General features: G+C 37.8%; 1 protein-coding gene across 3 annotated transcripts; it reads right to left on the reverse strand.

The window, feature by feature from the left end:
- Positions 1 to 1,174: 1,174 nt before the first annotated feature.
- On the reverse strand, positions 1,175 to 17,933 carry LOC139886390 (histone-lysine N-methyltransferase ATXR3-like). 3 transcript variants are annotated; one of them, XM_071870192.1, is made up of 21 exons: positions 17,800 to 17,933; positions 17,435 to 17,591; positions 15,416 to 17,194; positions 14,584 to 14,640; positions 12,639 to 13,766; positions 12,162 to 12,490; positions 11,576 to 12,082; positions 11,391 to 11,491; positions 10,271 to 11,297; positions 10,007 to 10,078; positions 9,811 to 9,921; positions 9,616 to 9,716; positions 9,370 to 9,469; positions 9,167 to 9,262; positions 3,713 to 3,880; positions 3,357 to 3,482; positions 3,198 to 3,251; positions 2,851 to 3,098; positions 2,327 to 2,435; positions 1,942 to 2,244; positions 1,175 to 1,826 (listed from the first exon to the last, which is right to left on the reverse strand). In XM_071870192.1, the coding sequence occupies exons 2-21, from the start codon at positions 17,490 to 17,492 to the stop codon at positions 1,650 to 1,652; spliced, it is 6,651 nt and encodes a 2,216-aa protein (XP_071726293.1). In that variant the 5' UTR covers positions 17,493 to 17,591; positions 17,800 to 17,933; the 3' UTR covers positions 1,175 to 1,649. The 3 variants fall into 3 exon arrangements, with proteins under 3 accessions (XP_071726293.1, XP_071726292.1, XP_071726294.1); XM_071870191.1 differs by having other exon boundaries at positions 15,416 to 17,591; XM_071870193.1 differs by lacking the exons at positions 1,175 to 1,826; positions 1,942 to 2,244; positions 2,327 to 2,435 and having other exon boundaries at positions 3,027 to 3,116; positions 15,416 to 17,591.
- Positions 17,934 to 18,682: the final 749 nt, after the last annotated feature.

Genomic DNA, 18,682 nt, shown 5'->3' on the forward strand with positions numbered 1-18,682 from the left:
ACAGCCACAAAAGGCCGCCAACAACGTCATCCGTCGTCGGCAACCTCACACAGCCGTCTCACAACCACCACAACTCTGGTTTGGAACCACCCACAACCACCAAAAGCAGACCCCGGCCGAAAGCAACAAAACACCACTAACAGCCGTCAAACGCCCATGGTGGTCACAGGCGGATTCCGACCACCGGAAGACACCTGGTTTCAACAAACAACACCGCCAGCCACAAACCCACTAATTCAAACCAAATCCTCAAAAACATAAACCCAAACTTACAAAGATGGGAGTAGAATTCCGGTGGAATTCGCCGCCTACCACCATCACAAGAAAGAAACCGGCACGATCATCGGAGAGGAAGTGAAGAGGTGAGAGACCCATTAGACCCATTAGACCCTATAGACGCCAGAAACACCGTAGCCAACCCAGAAACCAACCAAAACCCAGATCCCGAGGAGAACCACTCGGAATCGCCGCCTGGACGTCGGTGGGAGACCGGAGAAAGAAGAAATGGCGAAGGACATCACCGGAGAAGAAACGGATCGAGGTTGCGTTTATTCCGACAAAAAGCGGTAAATCCGGACCACCGACGAGATGCCGGTGGTCGGAGAGGGAGTCTAGCACCAGATCTACAAACCGGTGAAGAAGGGTGGCTTTGATAGATGGTGGTTCAACAAATTAAGTGTGAAAAAGTGATCGGAAGTTGATCAGCAAGATTGAAAAAAGATTCAAGATCTAGATCTAAACTTGGCACAAAAACCAAAAAACCAAGTCAGAGAAAAGTGGGTTATTTAAACAAGAGTAATCGCAATGAAAAACGTTTCTTTCCTGTCAACTGTTAGAGTCACTAGCATAATGTCCTTGATGCTCGTCAGTAATGTTAAGAAGGCGAAATTTTTGCAAGTGAGTTCAATAGCTTAGAACATTACATTATGTAGATTAGCCTTACGTGCTGCTGTATAAGTAATACAGTATATGTTGCAATTTTCAATTTTTCACGGAAGCTGGAAAATGATTCTGCTGCTGTCGTTTGAAAGCTGAAACCCAATTTTCAGCGTGTTTTGATATACCACACATCTAGTACTGTAAAACTAGCGACAGGCAAAAAAAAAAAAAAAAAAAAAAAAAAAAAAAAACGTATGTCAGAGCTAAAACTAAAGTAAAAAAAAAAATAAATAAATAAATAAATAAGACGTCTCAGTTCTATTTCTCATTTTATAAAGTGCTTGGCAAAAAAAAAAAAAAAAAAAAGTAAAGGTTGGACAGTATTATATACCCTCGACATGCCTATAAAATTATAAAGACCAACACAAACATAAAGATTAAGCGACATATTCACAAGCCATTGACTATGAGAGTTGGGAACTAACAAAACCTACTATAAAAAAGGAGGGGGGGGGGACCTCTAACAAGACGACAAAACTTGCAACTGTTTTGATCTTCTTTATCCTCCCTTTCGATTTGTCATACAATGAAGTAAATACCCAAAAATTATACTTCTTCACCTACCCAATAATTAATTACAAATTACAAGACCTAAAAGGGGGCAAAAAGGGACTGTACACAAGAATAGAAGAAGACGCTGGATTTTGCCTGCCCAGAGTGCTTCTTAGTCGGTAATGGAATCTAGTACTACGTTCTGAAAGTTAAAGTGGTTATCGATCTCCCATGGCTTGGTAGATAGGCGGTCTGTGCTTCAACCAATGTACCAAGTCTTTGTCTAAAGGAGCCTTGTCTAAAAATGTATCTAACATCGGACTACCAAAAACTTTTGGACAGCTTTTGAAAGACCATATTTTGTCTTTCGGCCATGCCTTTTGGGGCTGCTTCTCCTGAAAACAGAAAACACAATTCAACATGTCCAGATTAAAAACTTGAACTTTTAACTTTACTTGTAAAATGTGTTGATTTCTCTTGTATTGTGTCGGCAAAAGGAAAATAACTGACCACCCTAGACAGCATGGATTTGACAGTTCGTGGACCATAAACTCGATTTGGTGACGGTTTCAGTGTTCTTGTATAAAATGATCCAATTTCCGGTAATGATAAGCATCCTCTGCTGGCTCTGATGAGGTGGATGTCTGGCTCTAAATAAGCTTGGTTATGCCAATATATCAGCTGCCCTAAGCAGTAGTTTTTAGCATATGCCTTGCGGTATTCATGCAGCCCTGGTCCCAATTTTTCAGCAGATTTGGGACCCAGATCGAGAGGACTGATATAAACAGGTGCGGATACTACGGTCTCATACTCCTACAAGATGAGTTAGAAACAAAATTATGAGAACATATTGAGCTAACAAGCATAGTCAATCTTTTTGAGGAACTGGACCCACCTGGAGTCTAAAAAAGTGTTTTGTGTGAGCATAAAGGTGTATCAAGTCCGCAGCAGCATCGTGTCGACATTTTATCGAGCATTGAAGGTTTCGGACCTCATCCCTCAACCTGAAAGACAAAGATAGCTCCATATAGTCAAGGAATCAATCAATGGTTGTGATTAGGTCAAACAGATCAAATGGGTCAATTAATAAATTAATCTTAAAGGGAGCGGGATGACTGGTTAAAGTCACCATAAGTCTATCTATAATGCCCTTCCTGAAAAAAGTTAATTTATAATCCTTACAACCTTCGAAAATTTTTCATAGTTCTTGTCAATATAGTTGAATATACTGTTCATTACTTAAATAAAATGAAGAAAAAAATGTGGGTCAACGAAACCTGATACACTTTGACCCAAACCAAATTTGACTTTTGGCCAACACGCCAATCTTGCCACATTTATTAAAGTCAGCTAGAAAAGGAGGTAACATGGGGGGGGGGGGGGGGGGGGGGGGGGGGGGGGGGGGGGTTTGATGTTTACCATATCAGGGATTTTCGAAGGTCCCGTTGGATATCGTCAGAAGAGAACGGATCGTGAGCATGAATGCTGGACCTGAGTTCATTCAGGTATTCATCTTCCAGATGAGGTGCAAGGCATTGCATAAGTTCATCAACAAATGATCCTTCACCTTTCCATATGAAAGACGCTACTTGTTTAGGAGTAAGCTTCTCTAGTAATGGTGGAGCTCTCTTTGGATCCCCAAACACAGTTTTCATCACATATCTCACCTATAAACACACATAACACTTTGAAGTAGCCAAAGATTAAAGCACAAAATAAGCAAGAAGATTCATGTCATGAGGTAAGTGAAAGAAAGAGGATTTTACCTTGTCTAGTGTAATGGCCAGATTTTGAATTCTTTGGTTAAATACACCCTCAGCCTGTCCCGGTCAAGATTCAAGAACAATACAGCAGTCATGAGATAAGTGAAAGAAAAATGATTATGAAAGAAGCAACTAATGAATGCTGCGGTACTCCTATTTTACCTGAATTTCAGCTTCGTTTTTCTCAGTTTCCATGCATATATCTGTACAATATTTACTCTTTTCTTCCAAATTATGAGTTAAAATAACCTCCGGAAGCTTAGTTCTTTCAAAATGGATAAACCTTACCTGCAATAGAACTGGAAGTTAGAACTTCAAGTTCTTGTATATCAAGAATATTCCACTTGCTAACAAGTAGAGGTCGCCAATATTGATGGGTCAGGCCGGGTGAGTGGTGACTAACAAATCAAAACAAATATCGTTTGTATTGTATCTGTTCATTTATAGTATAGGTCAAATTAACACATTTGAAAGTTATAATCCCACATCTACTGACAAGTAAGATAAAAAGGTCGTACCACACGTGCAGAGTATGCAACGAGCCAATCAGGTAACCCACTAAGCAAACAACTACCAAGTCCTGCTTTACTCAATTCAATATAATCATCTTCCGATACGGAATTTAATTCACAGGCCTCCAGCATCAACTGATGTCGATTTAAAATACCATGGCATTCTTTAAGTACCTAGGAGAACAAACCACAAATAATAATAATAATAATAATAATTGAAGAAATTTGGTACCAGATTATGAAGACAGAATAGTAAAATATAAGAACAAGAACTTATTGGAAATCCTTCTCCAATTATAGAAAAACTCTTATTACAATCTCCTTATTACATCCCTATTTATAGTTGATTAACCTTATCCATTAAGTTAATCAAGTCTAGTCTAGAATAATCTAGGATAACCAAGTCTAGAATCATCTAGGATAGTCAAGTCTAGAATAAAGTAGAAAAGTCAAGGAAGAAGCAAAATTGAAAACAATGACGGCTAGCCCACTTGTTATCCGTTCACATGTTCCACCTCCTCAAATCCATTTGAGATATAATTTCACAAAATAAACCTCTAACTATTACTTTATGTCAAGATTGGTCCAACAATGACCCCCCCAATCTTGACCTTGAGTAATCATTTATTTCTTTGAGTCTTCAATCCTTTGAACCCCAAGAATCTCTCTCATTTCAGCAAACTTTAACTTCGGCAATGCTTTTGTAAGAATATCAGCCCGTTGCTGATCCCAGCTGATGTGTTCAACTTTAATCTTCTCCATTTCAACACATTCTCGTATGAAATGATACCGTGTGTCGATATGCTTACTTCTTCCATGAAATACCGGATTTTTCATCAATGATATTGCTGACTTATTATCAACTTTGATCACGACTTGTTCTTCTTTTCTTCCAGTTATTCCAGCTAAGAGTCCCCTTAACCATATTGCTTGACAAGCTGCTGCAGTAGCAGCCATAAATTCTGCTTCGCAGGATGATAAGGCCACTGTTTGTTGTTTTTGTGAATTCCAAGCAATAGGTCCATCATCAAAGTAGAACACTAATCCAGTAGTACCCTTTCCATCATCTGGGTCCACCGAGAAGCTGCTGTCACTAAATCCAAGTAGGTTATTGCTACCATTCCTTCGATAGTGAATACCCAGGTCTACTGTACCTTTCAAGTACCTGAGAATTTGCTTAACAGCTTGAAGATGAGTAATTTTAGGAGTTTGCATATACCTACTTGCATATCCCACCGAGTATGCAAGATCCGGCCGTGTATGAGTTAAATACCGAAGGCATCCAATTGTTTTCCGGTATTCAGTTGCATCAACACATTTGCTGCCATCATCTTTCATCAACTTCACACCTGGTCCCATTGGATATTTGGTGGAATTGCACTCCCACATTCCTGCTTCCTCTAGGATTCTTTTAGCATATCTTGATTGATGAATTTTTATTCCATCTATGCCTTGTATTACTTCGAGTCCGAGATAATAAGAAAGTAAGCCCAGATCACTCATCTCGAATTTATCTTCCATTTGCCTTTTGAATTGTTTGATTTTCTCCAGGTTATTACCCGTTACAATCAAATCATCAACATAAATTCCTACCAAAAGTGATCCTTCTTGTGTTCTTTTTGTGTATACAGCTTGTTCAAGCTTACACCTTCGAAATCCATATTCCTTTAGAACTCCATCTAATTTTGTATTCCAAGCACGTGGGGCTTGCTTCAGGCCATAGAGAGCCTTTGACAGTCTGTACACCTTTTGTTCCTTCCCCTTTATCACAAAACCTTCCGGTTGAGATACGAAGACTTCTTCCTTGAGGTCACCGTGTAGAAATGCTGTTTTAACATCTAGGTGATGAACATCTCACCCTCTTTGGGCTGCCAAAGCTAGAATAAGTCTAACAGTCTCAAGTCTAGCTACGGGTGCGAATACCTCGTCAAAGTCTACACCATGTGTCGGGATGTAGCCTTTGGCAACTAGCCGTGCTTTATGTCGTGCGACATTTCCTTTTGCATCCCTTTTAATTTTGTATACCCATTTTAGTCCAATAGGTCGGTGTCCTTGGGGTAGATCCATTAACTCCCAAGTATTATTCCTTTCAATGGAAGCTATTTCACCTTCCATAGCTTGCTGCCATTCTTTATATCTTGTAGCTTCCCTGAAATTTGTTGGTTCTCCTTCAGTAAGAAGAAGATCATATATATCACTTTGATTTTTCCAACCTCGTGGTGGTGTATCATCATATGTCTCCTCTTCTGCCATAGATGGATCTGACTCATTGACTGTATCTGTCGGGAGACGAGACAACATAGGTCCTCGTTGTTTTACTGTTGTTTCAGGACTGCTAACATCAGAATGGGTTATGCTTTCCTCATTGGTCAATCTTCCTTGACTTGAGGAGTTGCTGCTTTGTGGGCTATATGAGCTGCTTGGGCTGCCTGGTTCAGTAGGCCCATTTTCGGAATTTTGATCAGCCGAGAAAACTTCACCGGGGTTTATATGTATCACGAATTCTCCTTTGTGATTAGGTTCTTGATTGTATTCTACTCCGGAATGCCAATCCCATTTGCGTGCTTCATCAAATTCCACATCTCGACTGATTACTATTTTCATCTTCTCGAGATCATACATACGATGTGCCTTAGTTCCTGGTTCAGTTCCTAAATAAACCATAGGAATACTTCTGTCATCAAGTTTTTTTACTTGATCTGAAGGTACTTTCACATATCCAACACATCCAAACACCCGTAAATGATCAAGATTTGGTCTTCTTCCTTTTAAAGCCTCATATGGTGTTTGATTTTTCAGAATCTTCGTGGGCAACCTGTTTAGAATATAAACCGAGTGACGTACTGCTTCAGCCCAGAAACTTTGTGGCATATTCATTGCTTTAAGAATACTCCTTGTTGTGCTCATCACTGTTCGATTTCGCCTTTCAACGATACCATTCTGCTGTGGCGTGTAAGGTGCAGTCAACTGTCTTGTGATTCCAGCATAATCACAATATTGATTGAACTCGTTGGATGTAAATTCTCCTCCCCGATCAGTTCTAAGGACCTTTATTTTCCTTCCATATTGATTTTCAGCAATCGCCTTGAATTTCTTGAATTGCTCAAATGCCTCTCCTTTGGTTTTTAACATGAAAGCCCACATAAACCTGCTGTGATCATCAACAATCAGCATAACGTACTTGTTTCCCGCTTGGGTGGCAGGGGATATGGGTCCGCACAGGTCTGCATAAACCTGTTCCAGTGGATTTTGGGCTCTAAAAGTCGTCTGGACAGGAAAACTTTGTCGTGAATGTTTCCCTGCTAAACATGCTTCACACATCTGCGTAGGGTGATCAATAACCGGCACTCCATCCACTAGATTGTTGGTCCCTAGCTGCTTTATTGTATCAAAGTTCACATGACCGAGACGGGCATGCCACAACCATGCTGGATCATCAATCTTGGCATGTAAACAGATTGGTGTCCCAACCTCTAGATTAATTTTATACAACCGATTAGGGGACCTTTGAACCTTCATTAGCAGCGATCCATCTACCTCAAACATATATAAGAAACCATGTTTGATCAAGATTACACAACCCCCTTCTTCAGCTTGCCCAAGACTAAATATGTTAGTCTTTAAGTATGGGATATAAAGTATGTCGGTCAACAAACGTTGTTCACCATTCTTACATGTTAAAAGAATAGATCCTCTTCCTTCTATATCCACACACGAGTTATCCCCAAATCTCACTGTACCACCAATATCCGTATCAAGTTTTGAAAACAGTCCTTTGTTTCCTGTCATGTGGTTTGTTGCTCCAGTATCTAAGTACCACATGTTTTCTCCACCATCATGTGACTCATACTTTGCTGGAAAAACCTTCTTTTCACTTAGATGAATTATTTCCTTCTCGCTTCTTTGATTGGCTACGGACATCAATAGTGCAGGTCTGTCATCATTAGCCACTGGTAGTTCGGTTGATCTAGCTTGAGTCAAATTTGCTTGTTCTCTTTTCTTTCGTGTTGGACAATCCGATGAGAAGTGTCCAAATGCATCACATCGAAAACACTGCAGCTTGGATCGATCTTTAGTTAAGTTTTCAGTTGTTTGTCTACCAGCAAAAAAGTTTTGTCCGCGGCCTGAACCCCTTCCTCGACCACCAAACTGTCCACGACCTCGGCCCCTACCCCGGGTGTATTGGCCATTCCCTCGACCTTGACCAAAGTTGTTTTCCCTTTTCTTTCTTGAGTCCCATCCTTCATAGGACAACAGAAGTTGGTCATGGCTGTTATTTGTAGTCTTTAGACTGGTTCGTTCTTCGTAAGCTTTTAGCCTACCCACAACTTCCTGGAATTTCACCGTTTTGAGATCAACCAGTTGTTCGATAGTGGCTGCCATATTTAAGAATTTTTCTGGTATGGCAGTTAATATTTTTCTCACCAACGTGGTTTCCTCAATGACGGTTCCAAGTGCAGCTGATTTTGAGGCAATTCCAGAAAGTTTTGCTGCAAAATCATCAATTTTTTCGTTATCTTTCATTCTTGCTGCTTCAAATTCAGCTTTAAGAGTTTGAAGCCTAGCCTCCATTACTCGTTCAACTCCAAGGTGACGGGTCTTGATTGCATCCCAGATTTCCTTCGCATGGGTGCAACTTGCAACTTGAAGAATCAAGTCTTCAGGTAAAGACTGATACAGATAAGCGATTGCAGCATTATCCTTTTTCTGATCGACATCAGTTCCAGGTTCAATTGATTCCCAGATTCCATGTGCCTTAAAAATCGCTTTGATCCTAAGCGACCAGATGGGATAATTGGTCGCAGTTAGGATAGGGCACTGGAACGTAAGATGGCTGGTATCCTTGATTGCATCCGAGGTATTGATAATATCCCCCATGAATCTGGTCTTCGATCGACGCTCGTATTTTTCTGTCTTAGAATCTGGTGATTGATCTAGTCCTTTTGATCAACAACACGATCCCTTTTGTAACTCAGCTCTGATACCAATTGAAGAAATTTGGTACCAGATTATGAAGACAGAATAGTAAAATATAAGAACAAGAACTTATTGGAAATCCTTCTCCAATTATAGAAAAACTCTTATTACAATCTCCTTATTACATCCCTATTTATAGTTGATTAACCTTATCCATTAAGTTAATCAAGTCTAGTCTAGAATAATCTAGGATAACCAAGTCTAGAATCATCTAGGATAGTCAAGTCTAGAATAAAGTAGAAAAGTCAAGGAAGAAGCAAAATTGAAAACAATAACGGCTAGCCCACTTGTTATCCGTTCACATGTTCCACCTCCTCAAATCCATTTGAGATATAATTTCACAAAATAAACCTCTAACTATTACTTTATGTCAAGATTGGTCCAACAATAATAATAATAATAATAATAATTAAAAAAAAAAAAAAAAAATCAAAGCATCATTCTACATGTCATGTCAAGAAATGAAAGCCTCACGAAACTTACTTTTTGAAAAGCCCCTTCACCAGTCAGATTCAAAAAGCTCCCTCGGCAAACTTGGCTCCCACATAAACAAACAGATGCCTCGTACTCTTCTTTACTCTATTGATATTTGATATAAACATAATAATAAAAAAATTAAAAAACACTGACTTTCAACATCATAAAAATGAAAAATATTTTGACAGCTAAGTTAGGCAGATACAAACCTCCGTAACAGAGTTGTAATCAAAAGTAACTTCTTCTCCATATACAATAGGCCGCACGCTATAGATCCCAATTTGATACTGACCATCAACAGCAGTTACTCTGATCTCAACATAAACCAGGGACACTGTACTCAATACTTAACTTCAACTTAAGACTCAAAACAACCACTTCTAGTTTCAAAAGTAATCTTTATTATTTTATTTTAATTTTAACATAAAATATATAACTAGATGTATAAAACGTACTTTGCCTCGCAATTTGGTCTACAAGAATGACATATCCGGCTAGCGTAGTTGGCTTTATGCATTGCATCAACTACAACCAGGTCATAACCATCGCCATCTCCCTGATAACGAAAAATAAGAACATTATAAGACAGTTTACAACATCAACAAACCGTAAATATGGTGAATGGCATTTCGTTGGCTTCAATAAAATACCTTTGGTCTCTCAAGATAGATGTTATAGAACTCAGGTGCTGGTTCTTTACTGTCTTTCTGTAAAGCACGAATACCATCTTGCTTCTCAAACCATCTCCAAGCAGGATAAACCTAAAAATATGCAATCCATATTTAACAAACAAGTATTTAGTGAAGTTTAATGATCAAAAGAGGTTATAATCAAATGGTAGCATACCTCTCCTAAGAACTCCACGACAAAATCATCTTCGGTAAAACCAGCTTCTTTATTACAAACAACACCAAGCCCCTAAATTTACAAATTTAAGATAAGTTAAATTAACAGAAAGTGCACAAGCTTAAACAATGGTTCTTGTTTGATATTCAAACAACATATTGTGGTCCAACCAAATATTCAATTTCACCCGAAACCTATTTTGACATGTTACCCAACCGGGACATCTTGTCACCTTACATTGTAATGATGCAAGTAAAACCGTACCTTTCTATAAGCAACATAATTGTCATCAGGACGGCTACTCATAGCTTTAAGCATAAACTGACAAAGTTCTGCTGTCCGTGTATCATGGTCTTCTTTGGCAATTTTTAAAATATCTTCAATAACTGGCTTTAATGAATACTTCATAGGTGTATTGCCAGTGCCTGTAAAAGATCTGACTTGCTTATTCAATATGCGAAGGAGCACATCTTCAATAAACACATGTTTATCAAGATGCCAATCCGATTCCTCGGGCATTGAATCCAATAGAAGATTGTGAGTGTATGGATCTATGCCATAAACTTCTTGTTCTATCACTTCATCTCCAAGTTGTTTTCTAGGTTTATAGTCTTTAACTTCAGGAAAATCCATGTCAGCGTCTTCAGTTCCATTCTTTTGAGCAACGAGCTTCTCAGAATAGTCTTCGGGCAATGTGACTTCCATCTTTCTTTGCACATTTTCATGATCTGTTACAATAATGTAGTGATCGATTACTTCATATTTTCTGGTAACTGGTGGAACGAGGCTCGCTTTAGTCATGCGCGCACCCCATTCACGATCATCGGTAAAGGAATCAAATCCATCATCTGCACTAACATAACCATCACTATTGAATCGTGTTCCCATGTCACTGTTAGTACCAGATGAACTACTCTCATTATCCGTCTCTGTTTCTTCTGAAGAACGTGACATGTCATCAGATGTATCACTTCCAGAATCCATGGCTTTTTTGTTCAACTTAGATAGACGCCTTTTAATTTCACGATCAGAAGCATAAGATCCATGTTCAGTACCACCATTAATAGTTGACACACTACTTATACTCTTGTACTTTCTTTCTCTGTTGACCTTCTTTGACTTTGAGAATGCAGAACTGAACCCGAACCCTGGAGGTGAGTCATCTTTCCAACTCTTCATCATCGCATCTTTCTCTATAGAAAACTTGGAACGATCTTCTAAACTTTTGGCCAGATGGATAAATAATGTGATGATGTGATTCAAATCTCTAGCTTCCCCTTTATTTTTAACTCTGAAGTAACGAGTTTTATACGGGTGAAAAAAAAAAAAAAATGAAATAGTATAAAGAGAACATTAAGAAAATACAAGTATAAACAAGATTTACCTTATTGCTCCTTGACACATTCGCTTGATATCATCTTTCACGGACCCCAAACCCCGACCAGCATAGTAACCATTTGTAATTTTACTCTCTATTTCAGCAACCTGGGCATTAACAAATATGTATATATAGAAAAATGTGTAACAGGTGCGTATCAAAAGGGAGAAAATATTGAAGGAGTGTATTACTTTGGGAATAAAATATCCAAACGTGTTCTCCTTCATGATCTCTTTCAAACCAAGAGCTAGAAATTGTTTCATCCTCTTGTACCCATTTTCAGATTTCTTCATTGCTAAACGCCTCAATTGAGCATCTCTAGATAGCATGGATGATGATTTTCGGGCATCAAAAACTTTAGAACGTTTGTACATGCTTCTACGAAATAACTGATTTGATGCGTCTCTCTTGTCCAGACTTTCAAAATAGTCTCTAAGCCCGCTAGAATCCTCCACGTGACTATCAATCACTCTTCTTTCAGTCAGCCGATTGTTCGTCATGGTTGACTGTGAAGCCCGGGTTCTGACCCATGTGACATTCGGAAATTTAGGAACCAAGTCTTCAAACTGGCTGCAGCCTCTGATATCTATAGATGATAAACTGGGGAACAACCTAATAATATCTTCAAGCATGGTGGGAGTTATTTTCGTGCACCCACGTACAACCAAGGAAGTAATTCTCTCTTTATTATAACCATTCTGCAAGAAAGAAACATGATAGTATATATTATAACATTACCAAATAAAACATTAAAAGTAGATGAAAAGAGCAACTGACCATTATGTTTTGCATCATTGAGTCGATGCAATTAGAGACCGATGACAAGTCAGCCTGTCTGGAGATATCTTTGTAGAAGCTCATAACGGATCTCCAGTGCTTACAAGTTAAATTGGCATAGACAAGGGATTTTAAATCGGTTCTAAGAAAATGAAAAACACGTGCCAACACATGTCCATTTAATGGACCCCAACTTTCATTCTCCGCCACAGAACACGTGCTACTTTCTTTGCAGAAAGTGGTGTCACCACATAAATCATCAAACGATATTTCATTCTTTTCCAAAGTAGATATGTCATCTTCCAATTCATAATTTTTGCTAACTTGATCTGTAGTCAAAAATGATATGAAGTTTTGAGGACTATATGAACAAGTATAATATCATTTACAAACTGAATAGGATGGCATTATTACATATAGCAAAAGTAGAGACAGGAAAAAAAATGCATGGAGATTCAAAACAGTTGTTAATAATACCTGATCTTGTGAGTTTATTAGTGACAGCTGGAATAAATAAGTTCTTCTCTATTTCTTTCCTTGGCTGTCTCAGGTTGATCCATGGATCCAAAACTTCATTTACGGCTGCAGCAAACTCCCGACTTTTGTATGATTTCATAATTAATTCATGAAGCTTTCCTCTAGTATAACCAATAAACTGAGGATGCATACTGTTAAATGAACTTGATCTAGAGTTCTCATCATCAATCTTTTTCGTGCCATCTGATGCAGAGGTAACCGGGACCCACAGTTTATCAAACTTCCTGAAAACACTACTTTGTTTCTGGATGATACCTTGATCGGCCAACACTTGGACATCCGAGTATGACAATGGGCCCCGTTCATGACCAGCACCATCAAGATAATACCAGTCGCCAAGATGTAACTGCAGGTCATCTTTAGTTGAAAGCTGATCCTTTGGCATACTAACGGGCATGATTCTCTTCGAGGAGACATATTGATTAACATGTTCAAGAGTAGTACTTTCCCTTTGAGAAACACTTTCCTCTGATGATCTTTTAGAATCACTAGTTGGACCATAACGGTGATTAGGCCTTGAAGAGTACCTTTCTTTTCCATTAGCTCTTATTCGACATGCATATGCCCATGGATCTTGATTCTTTGAAAACACAGGAGACACATACGCGTTTATCCTGACCACTGGAAGCATCATTCCTTTGGCCCCCCTTGCACCAAAATTTTTGGTTTGGGTTGACCTGTAGTCAGTGGACTCATCCAATGGATTAAAAGCCCAAAATGGAAGATCAAGCCGCCCTCCATGAGAAGAATGATATATTTCATCTTTTTGATATATACGAGGGTCTTCATGTCCGGACTTAGGCATATGACATAGAGGATAGCCATCAGTAAGAACAAACTTCTTTTTCCAAAATCCATCTTGAGCAGTTTCATCAATCCTCTTCCAATCCCCACCTTTGCATGACCACTGGCCAGAAAACCAGTCACACGTATAATCGAACTCATGTGAATAGTCTTTGTCAGAAATTGTTGATCCAGTTGGCCTTATATCAACAACTTCTTTAGATATGTCCTCACCCATTTTGACATTGTCATTATTCCCAACCTCAACTTGATGATAATCGAAACCTGTGAATATGTTAAGATACGTATTAGAGGCACATTCATGTCATAACTGGAGATTCAGAATAAAGACAGACAAGGCTTAGATAGTTTATATGGTTAAGCAAAGTAACATAGAGCCAGCTTACATACTTAAAAGCCTGAATAATTTCAAATTTGCAGTCATTCACAGATGTAATGCAGAACCTTCCTTCAAATATTACAGTGATACTTGTATCACATATTTGTTTCCCAAAAAGCAAATTAACTATTTCTAACTTTACTTGATTGTTTTCAGCGCCTGTTTGGGTAAGATTTGGTATCTAATATAAATGTAACCATAACTAGTATCCAGAAGATGCGTATAGAACAGCAGCTCTGTAGTGTTCATAATAACATGAAAAATGATAGAAAAGCAAGTGCAGATCTGACTCGCGTACATACATGTATCTTTTGCAAGCGTAACTAAAAATGCCTTATGTCCTAAAATCATCAAGTCAGGTATCTTACACACGTATAGCCGACAATATACCTATATCTTAGCATAATCGCGTGATTCCAAATGCAGCATATCAGCTAGACGTGTGGGGCCCTCATATATTAAATCTTTTCCCATCCACGTTTTACCAATTTGATTTTTACACCATGTGTGTCATGTCCACTTAGATACATTCTTAAAGAGCAGGTTACGGCTAATACTAAACTTCAGACGTCCACTAAAACAATTTCAAACCTAAATATATGATGCTACTTATGTCATGACGAAGCCATTATAACTAATATGACAACTAAGAGAATGAATACTAAAACTCCTCACTAAATGACATCAAAATAAAAACAGTACCTTCAGAGTATCCCCATCTCTGCAGCTCATCATGGGCAGATGTCATTTGCAGAATTTCTGCAGGATATTAAATTAAATACCAGATGAATACAAAAATATATATTAGTGCGGTAAACCAGAGGAGCTACCTAATAATATCAACATATATACCTGGAAAACGGGTCAGGTTGGGTCGGTATGGGTAACCGGGTCAAAACAGTTTTGGGTTGAAATGGGTCATGAGTCAAACGGGTATTAATTTTAAACGGGTCCAAACGGGTCAGGTTGGGTCAGTTTGGGTAAGTGGTAACAGGTCAAAACGGGTCAAATGGGTCAAAAAGGTCCAAACAGGTCATAGACTTTTACATTTGATTTATTACATTTAGACTTACATTTGATTTATTACATTTATTATATTATTATTATTATTATTATTATTATTATTATTAATATTTATATTTAATATTTATTATTATTTATTATATATATAAGAAAATATTTATATTTATATACATAATAATTGATAAAATCATTAATGCTTTCATAAATGATTGACGGATGAAACTCGTTATGCTTGACCCATTTGACCCATTCACAAAAACCATTAGACCCGTCTCTATTTATTTAACTTTAGGATTTGATACCCATTTGACCCGTTCTTTTATATTTCGTATAAGATCCAATAGGTTGAAGAAAAACTCATTGGACCTTTTTTAAGTTTTAGTTTACATTGTGGGGCATAATTTTTTTAAAGACCCAGTTGACCCAAATTTGAGAGAATGGGTCTCAATTGCCAGGTATAAACGTACATGAATTTTGATGAATGGACGAGGTACATGAAAAGATCAATTACCAGTAACAGTCTCAAGTTCTCTTCCTGGAATATTGTGAACCTCGTCAAAAAGTGCTTCAACTCTTTCATCAATTCGAAGATCTTGTAGACATTCTTGATCATTACTTGTTTCTGCAGAAACAGCCAACGCATCTTCACATACCAAATTTCTAATTGAAGCAAACTCACCCACATCCACTATCAAATTTCCAGGAGCTTCAGGGGGACTAACCAACTCGGTAACAGAGTCAAGAAAGCTGCAAGGTAGATTAGGTGTCGCTACTGGAGAAACTGCGTTTTCAACAGTTACCCATCTTTGACTGTCCAAGTGTTTGATCAAGTGGTCTGAGACAAGAGCACCCCCTTCCACAAGTATCTTCAGATCACATAGTTTAGACGGTCCCTGTTCTACACCAAGATGGTCCAAGTAATACCATTTTCCAGAAGTTGTAACTGATGTCTCCGCCTCGGGAACATGCGGTGGGGTATCACATATATCCATGTCTTCTTCCATAGAAAGAAGGTCCTCGCCAACTCCATTAAACTCCTGAGCTGGCTTTTCGTCTTCTTTATGAGCATTATTCTCAGCAGATATAACACAGGTGACTAGAGTCCTTTTCATTTCAGATTCTTTAACCGCAATTTGTGGGTCCCTTAGATTCACTTTCTCTTCTTGGCTTTGACTATCATAATGACTCATCCGTTTTTCAGCCAAACCGGTTTTCTGGTAATTACTTGCCCTATCACGATTGTGAGGAGAACATTCCGGGATATTTGGAGTTCGCTCCCTAAGATCATTATTACCACGGGCTTGCTCACGTGGGGATCGTTCCGAATAGCTCGAACTTCGAGTTCTGTAATCATGATAACCTTTTCGACCATAAGGGGACTTATCACGGGGAGCTGGGCTCCTGTGGTCATAATCACGGTTATCGTACTGGCGGGCCCGGTCACGTGGTCCCCGGTCAGGATGATGTGGACTACTATTTTTATGCTTGTCATAAGACGGCCTAGAAGACAGTGGAGATTCACAGTTTCTAGACCTTTCTGATGAAATATTCCAAGTATATGACGAATTCTTGTAAGAGTGATCCGTGTTGTATGCAGCCCGGCTGCCATCCTTAGAAATTTTCCTGCTTTTATACGGTGTGTAATCATTAACCTCACCATGGTATTTTCTGTCGCTGCTATTCGTATGAACGCTGTGTCGTTTCAAACGGTATCCTATAACATCATCCCTTTCGCCATTGTTAAATTCTTCCTTTACCATCATCCCTTTTTCGTCTACTATTTTTGAACTAATCCTACGAGTTCTCTCTCTGTTGTTACTTTGCCACCTAGCAGACTTTTTCTTGAACTGATACCCATTTTTTTCATCTAAATTCTTACCAGAAAACCGCTTTTTCGCTTTCCATACTTTCTTCTTCTTCCCAGAATCAGGTGGTCTCATTTTCGTATAACCACCATTGTCTTCTCTACCGTGCCATCTGTTCGGAATAAATTCACCTTTCTCCCCTTCATCTTTACCTCCAGAATTCTCAAATTTCCATCTCCAATTTGAATATTCACCACCTTTTCGCCATTTTCCAGAAACAAACTTACCTTTCTCAACATCCCTGCTTCTCCACCTATCCATCACAGACTCGCCCCTCTCAAATTCGCTCTTAATTTCAGACCTTTTCGGTTTATTAACAACGCGATCGTCATCATTCTCCCAGCAGCCCAATTCACCTTCTTCTACTTCATCCTTGTGATTACTGTGCCCATTCCCATAGCCTCTATCATATCCATCTCTATCATCTACATAATACTCACCGCTTAAACTATCGTTATCGTTAACATTACACGGTTTTTCGCAGGTTTTAAAAGGAAGCTTTTTTCTTCTAACAAACTTCTTCATCTTCATATTATCTTCTTTAACTTTGAAATTAAATTTAGCTTTTTCACTGGTTTTTAAAGGAAGCTTTTCTCTTCTAACAAACTTCTTCATCTTCACATTATCTTCTGTAACTTTAATATTAAATTTACTACCATCACTACCGCTGCAAAATGTGTCGAATCGCAGGGAATGCACACATGCAACACCTCCATCTCCCATGGAAATACAACACTCTTAATACAACACCTCTGCTGCAAAATGTCTGTAGCTTTTTTCCTCTTCACCAGGACTCTTGATGCTCATACTTTAACCTAAAATCTTCAATCAAACAAAAACGAGCAAAACAAACAGTACTTAATCAAAGCATAAATGTAAGGTTTTGATAAAACAAAACTTACAGGTATACATATAGACACATATATGTATATGTATACATGTACATACACATACCGAGTAACGAAATTGAAAAGATAAGAGTGAAAGTAAGTGAAAATTAAAAACCCTAGAAGTTGAAAACGGAACTTACGAAAGGAATCGAATCAAGTGAAAGGCTGGATCGGAACGAAAACGAATTCTTTCTTCTATAGGTTTAATTTGAAATGGAAATGGAAATGGAAAAAGGAGTTAATTAAACAGGTCGATTAAAGCAAAGATTGTATACATGTATACTAGTTTTGAGCCGATGCACGGCAGCTAAAAAAAGGGTTTTATATCGAACTACTGTTTTTCGATAACTATATATTGATAACAAAAACAAACATTACAAAAAGTGAGGTAAAAACTAACTTATATAGTTATGGTAAAAGTGAGATAAGTTTTTGTTTGACAAACTCTTCAGTATATACGTTCTTTTTTTAATCTATATATTCAATATTTATATTTATTTATTTTATTTGATTTATTTTATTAATCCTATTTTCAGTTAATGTTTTCTATTTATTTATTTGTTAATTATAGATTAATTGTAATTAGAAAATTTGAGAAATTGACATGTGTAAAATCCACTTGTCATCATTCCCTATAATTACTCTCATGTTGACAACTATGCTTTAACAAACTCTTTTTTATATAAGTATATAGATGTTATATTATTATATATGTATATGTATATGTATATGTTATATTATTATATATGTGTGTATATATAACTGTAAAAGAATCTGTAATATTTGTTTTTTTTTAGAAACTAGATTCGGAAGCCCGCGCATTGCTGCGGTTCTCAATATTTTCGTCATAACGTTTTTGCAAATGGTACTTTGAATTAGATTTAGCGTTGATTATTTATTCATTTATCCCCACTATAAATTTATAGACATTTATTTTTATTATTATGTTTTTGAGAAAAAAATATATGAAAAATGAAAGGATAAATAAGAAGTAAAAGGGACAAAAATAAGGTTTCCCCTTTA

This window comes from Rutidosis leptorrhynchoides, chromosome 1, assembly GCF_046630445.1.
Source record: "Rutidosis leptorrhynchoides isolate AG116_Rl617_1_P2 chromosome 1, CSIRO_AGI_Rlap_v1, whole genome shotgun sequence".
Classification (NCBI taxonomy): Eukaryota; Viridiplantae; Streptophyta; class Magnoliopsida; order Asterales; family Asteraceae; genus Rutidosis; species Rutidosis leptorrhynchoides.

Bases quoted from the DNA above. Each gene is read 5' to 3' on its own strand.
- LOC139886390 (XM_071870191.1), bottom strand. From the start codon at position 17,492: ATGGGAGATGGAGGTGTTGCATGTGTGCATTCCCTGCGATTCGACACA. The intron at 12,083-12,161 runs GTCAGTTGCTCT...TCTTTCTTGCAG, and splicing joins CAATGATGCAAAACATAATG to AATGGTTATAATAAAGAGAG. The intron at 2,436-2,850 runs GTAAACATCAAA...TTTGTCTTTCAG, and splicing joins CTTCGAAAATCCCTGATATG to GTTGAGGGATGAGGTCCGAA.